Source organism: Schistocerca nitens, chromosome 9 (genome assembly GCF_023898315.1).
Source record: "Schistocerca nitens isolate TAMUIC-IGC-003100 chromosome 9, iqSchNite1.1, whole genome shotgun sequence".
In the NCBI taxonomy this organism is placed as follows: Eukaryota; Metazoa; Arthropoda; class Insecta; order Orthoptera; family Acrididae; genus Schistocerca; species Schistocerca nitens.
This window is the reverse complement of record NC_064622.1, coordinates 434,460,034-434,478,509: the sequence shown is the minus strand read 5'-3', so window position 1 is coordinate 434,478,509 and position 18,476 is coordinate 434,460,034. Positions and strand designations below refer to the sequence as shown.

The 18,476-nt window shown below is 37.6% G+C and overlaps 1 protein-coding gene across 1 annotated transcript; it reads left to right on the top strand.

Annotated features, from left to right (window-relative positions):
* The first annotated feature begins 1,502 nt into the window (after positions 1-1,502).
* LOC126203517 (glycylpeptide N-tetradecanoyltransferase 2-like) lies at positions 1,503-5,320 on the top strand. Its single transcript, XM_049937842.1, has one exon. It carries the CDS (start codon positions 2,051-2,053, stop codon positions 3,464-3,466), a length of 1,416 nt encoding a protein of 471 aa, XP_049793799.1. The 5' UTR covers positions 1,503-2,050; the 3' UTR covers positions 3,467-5,320.
* Positions 5,321-18,476: the final 13,156 nt, after the last annotated feature.

Sequence of the window (18,476 nt, the reverse complement as noted above, 5' to 3'; positions counted from 1 at the left end):
TACCATACCGCACAAGATCAATGTGTAAAACATGTAATGTTGGTTTGTGTATAACGAAAACGAAGAACTGTTTCGCTGAATTTCACAAAAAAAAAAAAAAAAAAAAAAAAAAAAAATATGTAGCCATTAAAATCATCTGAATGTCACAGTGGTTTCACTCTGAAACCACCAAAAATATTTTATAATGGAATTCAAATGTTATTGTTTTTTAACATATTATTGCTTTCTGGGACAATAAAGATAGATTTTGAAAGAAATTATGATATTTCTCTTCCTATGTTTATTCTTGGGCCACAAAGTGTTAAGGTGTTTCAAACGTCTGATATTTCATGTTGAAATATTTCTAAAATAATTGGGATTGCTATGTTTTTGCCTATGACATCTGCTCCAGTTGAGAGACTTGTTTCAATTCTGGGGAACATTTGGTCTGTAGAAAGTGGTAGACTATCTACTGGTATCTGTTGATAATGTTTGCTAAATATCAAGTCAGAACATTCTTGTCATTAATTTTATGATGTAATTAAATAAACTGTTTCTGAAAAAATGTCTAGTGAAAAATACACTGAACAAACAAAGTTTAATGTTGCAGCAAACTGTAGAATAGCATGATTTACATAAAACTTAATAAAAACAGGATGTAAACTGATAAACGTCTTAATATGAGCCCATGTCTCGAAATGCATCATGAATTGAAATAAAAGTTCACGATTTTGAGAGTGCATGTTGTTTGTTGTCTTCCTTACGAGAATAAGTCACAACTGACAAAATAACTTTATTAATAAAATATATTCTGTACCGTATCTTCCGTTCTACAGTTTGTACAGTACAGTACCATAGCGTGCTTGACATGTGTGAAAGGGTTCATAGTCTGTCCGAACCGTTGAAAGGACGTTTTTCTCCGCTTATGGCCGTGAGGGATTTCAGCCTTACGCCAATATTAAGAATAAATCATTTGTGCGTGCCACGGCGTAATAGTTAATTTTTGGCACCAGTGGTCAGTATATGAAAAACAAAACCACCAAAGCAATTGATATTTGAAAATAACGAGTAAGTGTCGCTTGTATTGCTTTGCTTATATTATAAGGTAATGTATAGTAGTACCGTATTGACTTTTACTGTATGGATGAGACAGGCAATGGAAGCAGCTTTTGTATAGTTGTCTGTAATTGGCACGTCATGCATGACTAAATCTTATTTATAAACTATCTATTTACAAATATTATAATTTTTATACTGTTAGTGTCATGTGCCATGGATCATTCTCTTACGATAAATCATGATGTGGAGCGAGACTTTTTTCTTTCACATCGCAAATTAATTTGCAACGATGTTGAACATTTACAAGTGATTTTTAATATACAGATTTGAGTTGGTTATTCCTACCCACCACCTTTCATACGTTACAATAGAAATTATTCTACGGAATAGAATTGGTTTTTCTTGTGTGTGTATATTATGTAGCTCTTTGCTGTTAAATATCTGTGGTGGACAGTAGTCTTTGGCCGAATCCGGTCGCACAATAAGAGTAAATTGAAGATCAGCTGAAGGTGTTATATGATGTCATTTCTACAAGTACCCGCAAGTTTGTGTAAGAACTACTTTAACAATGGCTGATTGACACCCGGATGGCACAAATATATTCCCTACGAAACTGATAAATACAACGAAATTATTGTAGTGACAGATGTGGAGGATGTGTTCTTAAATTTAGTCTCCAATTGTTTGCAACAACGAAACGAAAATTATGTACCTATACATACATGCGTATTTCATTCTGTTCCCGGAAGATGTCAGGCAACTGTAAGTCAGTGACGTGGCAGTGTACGCGTCAAGCGCTGAGTGTGGGAGACGTGTGTGATGTGTAGCTAATGCTTTCCGTGTCGTAAACTGAAGAAACTTAACATTATTTCTTCAAGCTCTGTATCGCACCATAGTATTTGCTTGTATTTTGCAGTCCCCCCCATTGCTGTCGTGCAAAAGGTGGGCAGAACAAGCAGAGTTATAATTTCGTAGTCAAATTAAGTTGTGATTTTAACTTAAGACGCCAGCTATGAATAGCCAAACTCCAAAAGACTACAGGGGAAATGAAATTAAAAATACAGGCAATACCATTATTTCAAAAAATAGCAAGAAAAAAAGTCGGCAAAACAAAGAAACAGTGCCGGTACTTGTTAATGATGATGACAAACAACAGTCAAACACCGAAGACGAAATTCAGGAAAAATTAAATGTCTCTTTGCAGGACCTGCGTTTGGCAGCAGAGACACTTTCATTTCACCGACGTGCAGGAAGAAGTGATGTAGATGTAGAGCAAAGGCAGTATACATTCTGGAACACCCAACCTGTACCAAAAATAAATGAATCCGTCAAGTGCAGTGGGCCAATAGAAGCTGATAAACGTGTGGCTGAAATCCGGCAGACGCCGTTTTCCCTACCTGAAGGTTTCAGATGGGACACACTTAACCTGAGTGATCCAACGGTTTTACAGGAGCTCTACACGCTACTCAATGAAAATTATGTTGAAGATAACGACTGCATGTTTAGATTTGACTATCCACCAGAGTTCCTAAAATGGGCGTTGCAGCCCCCTAACTGGAAAAGAGACTGGCACTGTGGTGTCCGTGTAATGAAAAACAACCGTTTGGTCGGTTTCATAAGTGCAATTCCCGCCAAATTAAGGGTATATGACCAGTCTCTGAGTATGGTAGAAATAAATTTCCTATGTGTGCATAAAAAGTTGAGATCAAAACGCGTCGCCCCTGTATTGATTCGTGAAATAACCCGTCGTGTGAATCTTTGCGGTATATTTCAGGCTGTGTATACTGCTGGAGTTATTCTGCCCAAACCTGTGGGAACATGCAGATATTGGCATCGATCGCTCAATCCGAAAAAGCTTATTGAAGTGAAATTCTCCCACCTGAAACGAAATATGACCATGCAAAGGACCTTGAAGTTGTACAGACTGCCAGATTCGACAAAAACTCGGGGTTTCAGGCAATTAACTGCAGCAGATTCATCGAGTGCTCATATATTACTAAATCAGTACTTATCAAGATTCGATCTTGCACCAGTTTTTTCCCATGAAGAGTTTTGTCACTGGTTTCTACCGAGACCCGGCGTAATTGATAGTTTTGTAGTTGAGAAAAACGACAGGATAACGGATTTTGTAAGTTATTATAGTTTGCCCTCAACAGTTATGCATCATCCTACACACAAGACCTTGAAAGCAGCGTATTCTTTCTATAACGTCTCATCAGAAACTCCTTGGCTTGAGCTAATGACAGATGCCCTCGTGACCGCAAAAAATAATGGCTTCGATGTCTTCAACTCACTGGATGTAATGGATAATAAACAGTTTCTTGAAGCATTGAAGTTTGGAGAGGGTGATGGAAAACTGCAATACTACTTGTATAACTGGCGCTGCCCACCGATGGATCCTACTAGGATCGGTTTAGTTTTACAATAAGTGTACTTAAAGTGACATTAATACCGGCGGATACAAATGTGCTCAAGAATGTCTGCTTATTAATGTTCATTGGATCATTTGGGAAACTTTTTCAGTGTTTCTTATTAGCTAGTACCGGTACCCGCCCGTCTTGTGAAGCAAGAATAACTAGACTGGTTTGACTTTATCGAAAACATGAACGCTTAATTCTATGATACATTTCGTTGTATGCTGCGATGGTAAAATTGGTAGTTTAGTAGGTAGCAAACTCCTTAAGTATCTTGTCTTTTAGTATGTGTCCATTTTGTGCATAACTGAATCTGCTGCTGAAAATTATGTTGTAGAAAGATTATTGTTTCACTGGGAGGCCCAAAACTCCCCCCCCCCCTCTCTCTCTCTCTCTCTCTCTCTCTCTCTCTCTCTCTCTCTCTCTCTCATTAATTACTGTACAGTATTTGTTGTGTTTCCCCACTTCTCCTTAAAATATTACCTACAAGTGTTGCAAAATAAAACTTTCTTACTTTCAGATATTTAATGATACTACATACTAGATGCTGAACTGTATTTATGTCTATTATGACTTCAGACACTGTAATATTTAAATGTTTATGTGTTATGCATACAGTTTTTTTTATTACTGGGCCAGTTACAAAGTTAGAGTATTTGATCATTTTCCTCAGAGAACTTAATTTTCACTGTGCATTAGATGTCTTTATTTAAGCCAAATATATAGTTTCCTCATGTTGGTCTTACATATTATAAATGAATTTTATAAAAACCTTATTTGAAATAAATAATTGTGCAATGTGTATGGTTCTTACGTATCTGCAATAGCAGACAAAGCATCAAAACATAATTTTTATGCCCTAAGAAAGCAACAAATGAAAATTAATTTCTCTCTGTTATTGATGAATTATGAATGGGATGTAGACAGATAAAATGTCAAAAATAGTATTAGTTTTTAAGCTAAGATATTATGGTATCAGATACACTTTATGTATGAAACTACTTCTATTTTCTGTATCTCTCTTTGTGTTCCACAGATCTGTGTTGTGAGTGCATCACTCTGATGTAGAACATGTCACATGTTACCCCAGTACAGATACAAATGTTTTATTCCACCTTTGAGCATATTTACATGCAATTGGTATCATCAGTTTTAACACCATAACAACAACAACTACTACTACTACAGTATAATAATCCAAGATGGATACAATACAAATTTATGCAAATGTCAATAACAAATAGAAGTACCCTAACAGATCAATTACAAGATAAATGAACTACATTGTTCAGTGAATGACAAATAAATAATCAAACAGATAATTAACAATAAGTACATAAAACAGTAATAAAAAAAGTTGCACAGTGAGGTATATGTATAGTTTGCAGTTAATTTATCATTCATTATCATAAGGAAAGAGGGTCATATGTCACATAGTCAAGGACCTCTTGAGAAGAGTAAATACTTTACTTTTCATCCACCTTAAAAGACTAGTTTTAAATTTATTTATTGACACTGTGAAGGCATTTTCAGGTAATTTGTTGAAGTAGACAGGAAAAAGATATTTGTAACTGTTGTGTGTCTTTACAAGCCCAACATATGGCGTATTAATTGTATATCCACTTCTTATGTTATGGTCATGAACTGTCAAATTTACTCAGATTCACTTTAATGAAGACAATGCAGTTGTAAATATACAGACCAACCACTGTCATTATATTTAGTTTCTTAAAATAATCTTGACATGATTCATATGGGCTAAGTCCTGCTATGCACTTTATGGCTAATTTTGAGCCTACAGAATTGCCTCTTAATAGCATTCCATAACACAGGTGGGAGTGGAATAATGCAAAACAGATATGTTATTAGCTAAATACATAATTTCCCAGCCAGATTTCTACAGCAATAATTAACACGAATAAAGCAATACTAATGTTCATCTGTGAACTGTGTACAGGTTCCTTATATCATCATGCAGATGCTAAGATATTGTATTCCTAACACCTATGGGATATTACAGTTGCAGTAAGTGGTTTATTACATCACAATCCATACAAGTGCTCGTGTTTCATGTTAATAATAACCATAGATTGTAAGTTGCAGTTGTTACTGTGGTCTTCAATCCAAAGACTAGTCCATCCTGTGTGTGCCTCTTTATCTCTCAATGACTCCTCCAAGCTACTGTCAGTTGAACCTGCTTATGGTATTCATACATTGGTCACCCTCTGCAATTTCTGTCTTCACTTCCTTTCAACACCAAACTGACAATTCCTTGATGCCTCGGAATGTATTGTATCAACAATCCCTTATTTAGTCAAGCAGTGCCATAAATATCTTCTCTCCCAAATCCAATTCAGTACCAACTCAGTAGTTACACAACATATCCACCTGATCTTCAGCATTCTTCTGTAGCACAACATTTTGAAAGCTTTCACTCTCTTCTCGTCTTAACTGCTCATTGTTCACATTTTACTTCCCCATACAAAGCTGCAGTTCCAACAAATACCTTCAGAAAACACTTTCCAACATTTAAATTTAGATCTGATGTTAAAAAATTCTTCTTTTTCAGAAGTTCTTTCATTGCTATAACTAGTCAGCGTTTCATATCCTCCATACTTTTCACTTATTTTGCTGCCCAAATAGCAAAACTCATCTTTTACCTCTGGTGTCTAATTTCTTAATCCAGTACCATCAGCATCAATTGATTTAATTGACTAAATTCCATTAACGTTTTTTACTTCTGTTGATGCTCATCTAATAACTTCTTTTCAACACACTATCCAGTCCATTTAACTTCTCTCCCAAATCCTTTGCTGATTCTGACAGAATTACAATGTCATCAGCAAACCTCAATGTTCTTATTTCTTCTCCGTGTACTTTAATGACTTCTCTCCAAGTTGCAATAAGTGGATCGTTATTGGCACCTCATAACTTACAAATTACTGTATGATAGTGTAGAGTAGAAAAGAGAGAGAGAGAGAGAGTGTGTGTGTGTGTGTGTGTGTGTGTGTGTGTGTGCGTGTGTGTGTGTGTGTGCGTGTGTGTTGGGGGGGGGGGGGGGTGCAGGTCACTGCTAACGGAGTTTATAAGAGTTGATGCTTAACATTCTCTTTTATGTGTCATGCTCAGAGTTTTTTTTTTTTCTCTCTATGTAAAACATTACACTGGTAATTTGGTGTATTGTGTCTGTGATACTCGTTCAATCTGTGTAACATTTGATTGTTGACAGTGAAGGATATCAGCTACAGAATTACTGACATCGTGTGCTGAGGTTTCCTAACTGGTGAATAGTCCGTGTAAGAGTGTCTGAGATGGGCTTCATTCATGATTCTACATCTATACTCTGCAAACCACCATGAGGTGCATGGTAGAGGGTACGTCCCATTGTACCAGTTACTACGGTTTCTTCCTGTTCCATTCAGGGATGGTTCACATACAGACTGCAGGAAGATGATTGTTTGAATGCCTCTGTGCACGCAGTAATTTTTCAATCTTATTCTCACAATTCCTGTGTGAATGATATGTACGAGGTTGTAGTATAGCCCTAGAGTAATCATTTAAAGCTGGTTCATGAAGCTTTGTTTACAGACTTTCTTGGGATAGTTTATGTCTGCTTGAAGAGTGTGCTATTTCAATTCCTTCAGTATCTATGTGACACACTTCCATGGATTAAACAAACCTGTGACCCTGAATCTCATTTGGAAACCTGTGACCATTCGTACTGCCCTTCTCTGTATATGCTCGATAGCCCATGTTAGTCCTATCTGGTACGGGTCCCACACACTTGAGCAGTATTCTAGTGTGGGTCACACTAGTGATCTGTAATCAATCTGTTTTGTAGACTGATTGCACATCTCCAGTATTCTACCAGTAAACTGAAGTCTACCAACTGCTTTACCCAGGACTGAACCTATGTGATCGTTCCATTTCATATCCCTACAAAGTGTTACAAAAATGGTTCAAATGGCTCTGAGCACTATGGGACTCAACTGCTGTGGTTATCAGTCCCCTAGAACTTAGAACTACTTAAACCTAACTAACCTAAGGACATCACACACATCCATGCCCGAGGCAGGATTCGAACCTGTGACCGTAGCAGTCGCTTGGTTCCGGACTGCGCGCCTAGAACCGTGAGACCACCGCGGCTGGCTGCAAAGTGTTACACCTGGGTATTAGTATGAGTTGGCCTATTCGAACAGTGACTCATACATGTTATAAGAGCCTAATTTTTTTTGTTTTGTGAAGTGCACAATTTTACATTTCTGTACATTTATAGCAAGTTGCCAATCTCTGCCCCATGTTGACATGTTATCAAAATCTCACTGAATGTTTATGTAGCTTCTCTCAGATAGTGCTTCATTATAGATCACTGCATCATCTGCAAAAAGTCTGATTTTTCTATTAATTGTCTGTCTGTGAGGTCATTAATATACAACATGAACAGCAAGGGTCCCAACACACTTCCCTGGGGCACACATGGAGTTACTTCATATGATGAGGCCTCTCCATCCAAGATAACATGCTGTGCCATTCCTACCAAAAAGTCCTCAATCCACTCACAAATTTCACTTAATACCCCATTCATTGTACTTTTGGCAATAAGAGTAGGTGTGGCACTGAATCAAATGCTTTTTGGAAATCAAGAAACACTGCATCTACCTGGTTGCCATGATCCAAGAAAATTGCAAGTTGGATTTCACATGACCGATCTTTTCGAAAACTGTGGTGGTTGGTATCTCAAAGGTCCTTCTGCTCAAGATACCTCGTTACGTTTGATCTCAGAATATGTTCTAAGATTCTACAACAAATCGATGTCAGGAGTATTGGACGGAAGTTTTGTGGATCACTTCTATAATTCTCCTTGTAGATGGGTGTGACCCTTGCCTTTTTCCAAGAATTTGGCATGGATTTTTGTTTGAGGGATCTACAATAGATCATAGTGAGAAGAGGAGCTAACTCAGCCACAAATTCAATATAGAATCTGATAGGGATTTTAGCTGTTTCTGAGCACTTGACATTAATACTTATTTCATTCATCCTTTCAGTGGTACGAGGATTAAATTGGGACGGTTCTCGTGGGTTTTCCTTTGTAAAGGAACATTTGAAAACGGAGTTAAGCATTTCAGCTTTTGCATTGCTACCCTCAATTTCAGTTGTCTCATTCTCTTGGGATTGGGCACTAACTTTGGTGCCACTAAAAACCTTTTTATATGACCAGAATTTCTTTGTATTTTGTGAAGTGTCATTTGACAGTATTCTGCTATGGTAGTCATTGAATGCATCACGCATTGCTCTCTTGACAGAGAAGTGCATTTCATTCAGCATCTCTCTATCTGTAGCCTTATGCTTTCTTTTACACCTATTATGCAGTAATCTCTGTTTCTTTAGAATTTTCTTTACAGTGACTGTATACCATGGAGGTTCCCTCTGATTATTATCTGTTCTACTGGGTATATACCTATCAAGTGTGTGGTCAACTATTCTTTTAAACTTGAGCCTGAGCTCCTCTACAAGCTCCTGACTTGTGCTGAAGGCTGCAAGTTCCTCATTGAGATATGAAATTAGTGATTTTTTTATCTAATTTACTGAACATATATAGATTTTAGTTGTTCTTTGTACGTTGGTAATCAATGTTGCCACAACCACGTCCTGGCCACTGATACCAGTTTCAATTTGGACATCACCAAAAAAGTCAGGTCTATTTGTTGTCATTACATCCTTTGTGAGTGGGGTTCCTAACTATCTGTTCTAGGTAGTTTTCAGAGAAGTCATTTAGTTATGTTCCGCAGGATATCTTAGCATGCCCACCACTACTGTAATTTTCCCATTTAATCGTTGGATGAGTAAAATCTCCACCGATGATTATAATATGTCTGTGGAAGTTACGTACAAGTGAAAGGTTTTCTCTGAAGTTTTCGGTTACATTAGGAGATGAGACTAGTGGGCGATAGAAGAATCCAATTATCAATTATTTTATGCCCACTCCTGATACTGTGTCTTGCCAAAACAATCACCTATGCAGCTTTCTGTACCTAGTTTTACGAGAGCTTCACTGCTTTTCATGAACACTTTGTTGCAAATGCTTCGGTAGTTTACCATTAGGGTTTTACTACTCTTACCTGTGGGATGCATTTCCTTTGATCTTACACTAATACTTCTGGCTTTCCTACAGCTATTGTTATCTTGATTTGACGGAGAGTTGCCTAACCCAAAAGCCCTTCTGTGCACCCCACACACAATCAGCTACGTGAGTAGTGGTCTCTGGTGTGAAGTGCACACCTGACCTATTTAGGGGACCCTATAGTTCTCAACCCTGTGGCGCAAGTTCAGGAATTCATAGCCTAGCTTGTTACAGAACTTTTGAAGTCTCTGGTTCAGTCTTTCCACTTGACTCAGAACCAAAGGGCCACGATCAGTTCTGGGGACAATGCTGCAAATTGTGAACTTCATTGAAACTTCACATGCAAGGCTAGTCTTCTCAACCTTCTCTGCCAGTTACTGGAATGACCAATGAATGTCTTTGGAGCCCAGGTGACAGGCATCATTTTTTCCAACGTGTACCACAATCTGCTGTTTTTTTGATTCTCTTTTGGACGGGAAAAACTTTCTTTACTTGTGATTCATTACTCCAGAATATAGTGCCATACATGATAATTGAATGTAAATAACTCTAGTATATCACTTTGGTTGCTTTTTTTCAAAACTGGATACAGTCATGTGAACAGCAGATGCTGCTTCGTTCAGTTTTCTATGTAGTTCTAGTATGTGGACTCTCCAGGTGAGCTTACTACATATATTTAGTCCCAGGAATCAGGAAGAATCTACTCTTGAAGTATCTTCATATTTACATTTTATAGCCACATAATACAGCATTATTCATGCTGTGCAAAACTGCATAAGACATGTCGTGTTGATACAATGAGAGAGAAAAAGATATGGACCCAGCTCTATGGAACTCTACAGGTTGTGGTGCCTAGTTGAAGGATACAGGTATTCCATCTTGCGCTGTTTAGACCTATCTGCTGTTTCTTGTCATTTATATGAGATTCAAGCAGCATCCGTGCTTTTCCACAGAAGTCAGTTTTCTACCTTGTCAAGTCGAATTTTGCGGCTAACATATTTGAATGCTTTAGAGAGGTCAAAAAGTATCGGCACTGGTAGCATTTTATTGTTGATTGACTCCAAAACTTGATTTACAAATGAGAACAGACTAAAGATCCTGTGGTTATTAAGATGTTACAAAATCATCCTCTTCCTATCCATTCCGGATGTTGGCAACCATCTTGTCATTACTTTTCCTGGCTGCAGCTCTAAATAGCTCTGTAGATGTTTTAGAGGTCCACATTCTAATGTTCTTAAGCCAAGCTATTCTTCTATGGCCAATGCTTCTCTTCCCTGGTATTTTTCCTTGCAGGATGGTCTGGAGGAGATGGTATCTGTTGTTTCGCATGATATGTCCCAGGTACTGAATCTTTCTTGCTTTCACGGTGACCAGTACTTCTTTCTCTTTCTTCATTCTTCGTAGAACCTCGACATTTGTGACATGCCCTGTCCATGGTATTCTTAACATTCTCCTGTACAGCCACTTCTCAAAAGCCTCCAGCCGCTTATCCAATGATTCTGTCGGAGTCCATGTTTCACCACCATGCGTAGCAGCATAGAAGTCTGATCTTCTTTGTAATTACTAAGCCATGATTCTTGAAAAGCTTACTCATCTTATTGAAGACAACCCTGGTTTTTCCAATTCAAGTTCTCACTGTGACATACAGGGACTCGGTTTTTATTGATTATCATTGTTTTCATTTTTTGAAGGTTGACATCTAGACCGTATTCAGAGCTTTTTTGTGCAAGTCTGTCGACAAGGTACTGCAAACTATCACCACTATCAGAAAATATTACTGTGTCATCAGCATATTGGATGTTGTTTATATATCTTCCTTTTAAGAGCACTCCCGTCTCTACTTCATCAAGAGCTTCCTTAAAGATGTGTTCTGAAGAGATGATGAAAATCAGTGGGGACAATATACAACCCTGTCTTACACCTATTAGAATGTCTGTCTTCTGTATTTTCTCTGTCCAGCCTCACAGAAGCCAACTGGTTGCAATATAGGTTCACAATTATATGTAGGTCCTTATCATCCAAACGGATGCTTCTTAAAATGTCAACAATCTTCTGGTGTTTTACTCTGTTAAAAGCCTTCTGATAATCAATAAAGCAGGCATAAATATCGCAATTCTCTGCACCATTGGAATAGTACTTGGATACTAAATAATGCTTCACTCATGCCAAATGCATTTCTGAAACCAAACTGCATAGAAGAAATTTATTCTTCACACATCTTGTAAATTCTCTGGTGAATGACCTGCAGAAAGATCTTTAGCAGGTGACTCATGAGGCTGATGGTCCCATATTCACCACAAGTCTTAGCTCCGGGCTTTTTGGGCAATGTAATCAATTTGGATTTAAGCTATTCCCATGGAATGTTACCAGAGTCATAGATGTAACTGGATATTGCAGTCCACCATTTTAAATTATCCTCTCAGAGCAGCTTGAGAATTTCGGCATTCACATTGTCGGGACCAGGTGATTTACCATCTTTCATTCCATTTATCACAGCTTGTACTTCTACCAGCAGAATTCTAGATCCTTTTTCACAATATATTTGAGGAAGTTCTGGCCGGTTGTCATAAAAGAGTTGTTCTATGTATGTTTTCTGTGTTTCTTTAAGCTCGTCTTGTCCAACTATTATTTTTCCTTCGTTATTCACCAACCTGTTGCCTGTCCTTTTTCTGTAATTTCTTGTTACTTCCTTGACTTTTTTATGAATATTGAAACTATCATGCTTCAATTGTAATTTCTCTATTTCATTGCACTGTTCTTGTATTTCTTTTTCCTTAGCTTCTTGTATCTGTTTCCTGATCTCCTTGTTGATATTATTATTACGTTTCACTTTCCTCCTTCTGTCCATCCTTTTAAGTATCTCTTCAGTCATCCATGACTTCTTTTTGGTGACATTGGATTTCAGACGTTCTTCTTTGATTGATTCCACTACAGAGTTTATCTTTTTATTTTCTCTTCGGTGCACAAGTTACCTGACAGAGACTTTAGTCCATTATTAAAATGGACTCCTGCATTTTCTCTTATGGAAGATTCTTTGAGTTTGTGGATATCATACATTTTGACTTTATTCATTTGAACTCTCATCATTCTGATTTTAAAGACACCAACTAGGGGAATGTGGTCTGAGTTAATGTCAGCACCTGGATAGGTTTTCATTGAGAGACAACTGTTTCTATATCTTTGATTTATCAAGATATAATCAATCTGATTCTGGGTAATATTTTTGTCTGAATCTCTTGGGGACTTCCAGGTGTAGAGACGTCTGGGTGGTAGTGTGAAGAATGTGTTAGTTATTACGAATCTCCACTCTCCTGCAAATGCACTGAGTAGTTCACCTCTCTCATACCTTTCACCAAGTCCATAGTGACCTATAATGTCGCCTTCAGATCCCCTCCCATAATTATTGTAAGATCTTTCTTCGGCAGTTGCAAAACACCTGAGATTTGGGAATAAAATTCTGCAACTTTTTCATCACTGTGGTCTGTTGTTGGAGCATAGACCTGAATAATGTTCAGTTGTGCGGGTAGAGCACTTATTTGGAGTAACATCACTCTCTCTGAAACAGGTACACAATTAGTGACACATTCTGCTATTGCTTTCGATACTATAAATCCTACTCCAGACTTATACTGTAAGTTAGATGTTCCTGATTAGTAAATTCTGCGTTCATTGATGTTACAAGAGCCTGAACCTGGCCATCGCATTTCACTAATGCCCATGATCTTAATGCTTATTCTTTCCATTTCTTGGATTGCATTGTTGATTTTTCCAGCCTGAGCCATTGTCTTCACATTCAATGTGCTTATCTTTACACTATTTTTCGATTATAATCTCTTCTTTGTGACAGTGTAGCTGAAAACTGTCCCCAATCCCTCTCCCCGAGATCTGATTGGGGGACTTGAAACTCCGGAAAATTTGGTTTTGAACACAGCCATGATGTGTAACTAGAGAAATCCATTGGATCTTTAATGTGGTGGTTTCTCATTGCCTTCCACATTCTAATGCCATTGACCAGTCTGGTTCTTCCCCCTTCAGGGATGATTTCTCATCCCAAGGACAACAGAGTGCTCTATCCTTTACCCGTTCATCCGCCCTCCAAGGAGGCCATTGGCACTTGATAGAAGGAGACCACTTATACCGGTGGTCACTCGGTTTTGGACGCAGTTTAACGTCATGCCCGGGAATAATGAGGTTTCCAAGGATTTTAAAAATATTAGTTTTTAGTGGGACCAGACAGCAGCTGCAGACATACATGTATCATTTTTCTTGTAATGTGGTTTAATGACAGTACAGGTATTCTTCTTAGATGATCTGGTATTATACATTGACAATAGCTGAAAATCAAGGACAGAAAGTCCATTATGTTGTTAAGCCTACTTTTACCCAAGGCGGTACTGTCTACCGGGCTTTCACAGTTATTTTTTATTTTTATTTTATTTTTTTCATTATATATAATTAAAGTGCTGAGGATGGATAAAATACGAAACTTACATAGAAATGTCAACAACAGCAATCAGATTAAAATTATGGTACAAAATGAATTCAATAGGAATTATAACATAAAGTGCTTTTATACAGGTAGTCAGAAACAGTCTGAAAAGCTTGTAAGGGTGTTACAGTGTAGGCTGTACTGAGAAATAATTGTTAAGAAAAGAAATTCAGTACATTATACTGTTTCTGAGTTGACTGGCATTGAAGTTAGCAGATCATGACGTTGCACGCGCAAATTCAATTAGCCTGTCAGATAGAGTTAGTGTCAGTAGTTCTCATATCATAGATGATAGTGCATGAGACAGCTCCGCCTTTGGCTCAAATTCGATCCTTGCTATCATCCCTTGCCCAATTTTTGTATTGCTCTCTTGTTTGGTTTTAGCAAGCTCAACAAAGAGCACATTTGGCGACACTCTCTCAAGAAAGCCACTAGAATTTGTGTGCGCATTGACCTGATTGGCTTACTTCAGTGCTAATTAACCCCTTAACATAAAATCCTGTTTTATTATTTTGACAGAAAGTTGATATCCTGAGTACACTTGCGCAGCTTAAGGACAGACCTTTGAATAAAATTAAAACCTCACTTATGTCCATTTCAGTGTTGATAGTTAGTGATCGGCCACTAAAGAACATCCCATCCTACACATGTAACCTGGCTGAAGTGTTTTTGTGGAAGTAGTTGCCACTAGATATCACATTTACTGAGTGCAGCTTTCGATACTAGAGAACAAAACAGGTGCTTGAAGTCTCTGTCCCCCAACATTGTCTGTGCAGTGCTTCCTAAAATCGATGGCTACTGTAATCCTGAGTTTTACACTGAATGTAGTGGATCAAAAATTCAAGAAGAATGTAATGTTACTTAATTGGAGACTGAAAATGGCAACAACTCATCTGGTGACTTGATAGTTGCTTGTCAGTGGTACAAGATATATATGTCTACAGTGATCCACACTGTTCTTCCTGAGGTTCACAGGGGACCATTGAAAAATACATGGTTCTGCAAAGTTTCAGAATATTTTCAAGTCTAATGCACAAGTATTCTCAGAATTTCATTAATGATGATCTTCAAAAATGTGTAACTTGTTATTCTGAGCTTTAAAAGCTATCTTTATAGGTTTATATGTGATGTAGTTCCTGAAATGTTTTTTTTTTTTTAATTATAAAATACTTTTGTTGAACATCATTTGTAAAAAGGTCAGTATCGTAAGTAGTTTAGAAAAGGTACAACATATCAAATTTTTTCTTAACAATTATTTATGAGCACGATGTTCCATGCAACATCTTTACTAGCTTTTCAGACAGTTTCTGACTGCCCTGTGCAGATGTTGAAGACTCCAGTCTTATTATGCACATGATATGTAAACTTTATTGACATAAGGACAGTGTCCACTTAAAAGGAATGGTTAGGCATGAACACACTTTATATTGAGCTGTCACTCATAAATCTCAATTATGAATATATACATTAAATAATAGTCCAGACAGAAAATGTTGACAATCCTAAAAATAATTTTATTTCCTTTGATTTTTGAACAGTGGAGATAACAGCCATTCAAGTTGTTTTAGGAACATTTCACGAGAGAGCCCTAGATATGTAGCAGGCACATAAAGTGGGAATCTTTATAAGTAATTCACTAACATGCGCCTCAAAATTTGGTCTATACAAGGTTTTATAACATCTGGGGCCATAAGTATTACATTATTTTCAGCATATATTATCACTCCTCCACTTTCCATTGTATTTGTAGCATTAAATATTGATATACCAATTCAGCTTACTCTCTCGTATGATGTTTTGCAGAACCTGAGGAATATCTACTCTATCACAATTGTATATGCGAAAAGATAATTCTTTCAGTTTGTTATTTAGACCCATGTTGTTCTGGTGGAAAATACTGAGTTTATACTTTTCCACACTTCTGTTTTGCAATTTGTTACTGCTGTTATGAGATGTCTTGAAACTTTTGAGAAGAGCACTCTGTCAATGTTATTGTCATGTTGTTTGGCTTCCTCTCATCCAATTTTCTCATTCACTCTGTTTGGAGTTGGCAGTTGGAGGCCTTTTATCCTAAAAAAAGAATCTACAATTTATTGCTTTATTCATTTTGTGAATAGGATTTCTTTGTGTTTTATTGAGTATTTTCTTCATTACAAGGTGCATTCCAAGACTGTTGACATGTTGTATAATAGTTGGATTCTTAAACTGTCTGCATGCATTTGAAAGCTGTTCATTTGCAGTATGAATTTCTTTATTGACAGAGGACCAGAGCAGCAGATTATGAGGATGTGGGATGTGAGTTAAATGAGTGAGGAGGCAACAAACGTATCAGTTTTATAAACATAATTTGAGCCTTCAAGCAGAATGAGTCAATTTACCACTTTCTGCTGAATGTACCACCTTGCTAATTTCTAATAGGGAAGTTCCAGGCTTAGACACTGTGTTATTTTCATAACTAATGTGTTATTAATATGAGAAGCTATCCCACCTCCATGGTTATCGGCAAAAACTGTGAGTCTCATCATTTGATCAGAATTTGTTGCATTCTGATGGTGATCCTAGCTTTTGTGAGGAAGAGTAGCAGCATTCAGTATTGGGGAGTAATCACTGAAGAAGGGATTTTAAGGTGCAGCGTCTTTCCAGAAATACAGCTATTTTCACAGTTAGGTGTGCATTTTTGGAGATGAAGCAAAGTAAGCAGTGTGTAGTACCTTCTTGTGAGATTACTACATTCTGCACGTTTTCCCTTCTATTCCATGATGAAGCAATTTCACCCTCCCCCAAAACAATTTTTATCTCTGTGTTTAAAATGTTAGACAGATTTTTTTTTCTGTTTTTGAAGAGGATTTTAAGATTTTGCTTAAACAGAGATCAAAGATGGACTATAAATATTAAAATATACTCGTAATTTATGGAAAGCACAAGTCAGTCTCAGTAACAATGGCCAACCTAAAACTGAGAAATCAGATAAAATTTAAACAATGATGCTGCAACAGTTGAAACCTAGATTCAGTTAGTTCTGGCATGAATTTAACCCTTTGCATGACATGTGAGCTGAAATGGCCCATAGTATTATAAGGAAAACAAACTTTTATCTTATTTTGAAACATCCGAGGCTGTAACCATTACACCAGCCACTCAATGACTAACTGAAACATATTTACACTTTTGCTCTGGGCTCTCATGACCTCCAGTGTTGACTACACAATCTCTTCAACTTCCCACGTCTGCCACAGATTTCTGCGTGACATGTACAGGGTTAACAGTCCTATCTATCAACTGTGTACTGTCTTGTTGACCATGTTAGTGTTTTACCAAAATGGATTTTTCACAAGAAAACCATGGTGAAGGTTAAGAGGGAGAAGTTGTTTGTACTTTCAGAATTATTCAAGAATCACTTTATCGAAACTGATGGCATCATTCTGTGACATGCCATCTGCAAAGTAAATATTGCAATCGATGACAAGCATCACAGGGACAGAATAACTCAGCACACCCAGAACAAGAAACATTAAATGAAACTTAACATTGTAAGTTGAAACCTAAGCAAACTACTCTCATATGCACCTTTGCTGCAGGATCTGAAAAGCAGTTGTCATTGAATGAATTTAGTGCGGATCTTTCCATGGGATTAATCCAGTCACGAGTTCCAATCGACAATGTATACAACCAGCATTCAGTAATTCACCAACTGCGACATAATTGCGAATACGAACAGTGATCCAGTACTGTCAAATGTTTTTTAATTCCAGTCTTTGATCACAGTATAAATTCCTTTGATGATGACTGGTTTCAGTCAGTAATGACCACCTTCAGATCTGTTCTACGCCGTGTCCTAATGTGACGGATCCGAAATGCCACCGTTAAAACATATAAGTACACTCAGCATAGCATCATCACATAGATCTAAAATATGGTGTGAAATAGGCCACAACGTCCACATAGTGATTTTGCCTAATGTAAACGTCAGGCCACATACCTGCTGGTGGAGAGCATTTGTAATTTCTGTGTAGCAAGGAGGAATGAAGGTGTTCTGGTACCATGAAAGACCTCTGGCACCAAGAAAGATGAATATCTACATCTACATCCATACTTCGCAAGCCACCTGACGGTGTGTGTCGGAGGGTACCGTGAGTACCTCTATTGGTTCTACCTTCTATTCCAGTCTCGTATTGCTCATCGAAAGAAGGATTGTCGGTATGCCTCTGTGTGGGCTCTAATCTCTCTGATTTTATCCTCATGGTCTCCTCGCGAGATATACGTAGGAGGGAGCAATATACTGCTTGACTCCTCGGTGAAGGTATGTTCTCGAAACTTCAACAAAAGCCTGTACCGAGCTACTAAGCGTCTCTCCTGCAGAGTCTTCCACTGGAGTTTATCTATCATCTCCGTAACGCTTTCGTGATTACTAAAT

What these genes read in the sequence shown, in the direction of transcription:
- LOC126203517 (XM_049937842.1), top strand. Translation starts at nt 2,051, where the DNA reads ATGAATAGCCAAACTCCAAAAGACTACAGGGGAAATGAAATTAAAAAT.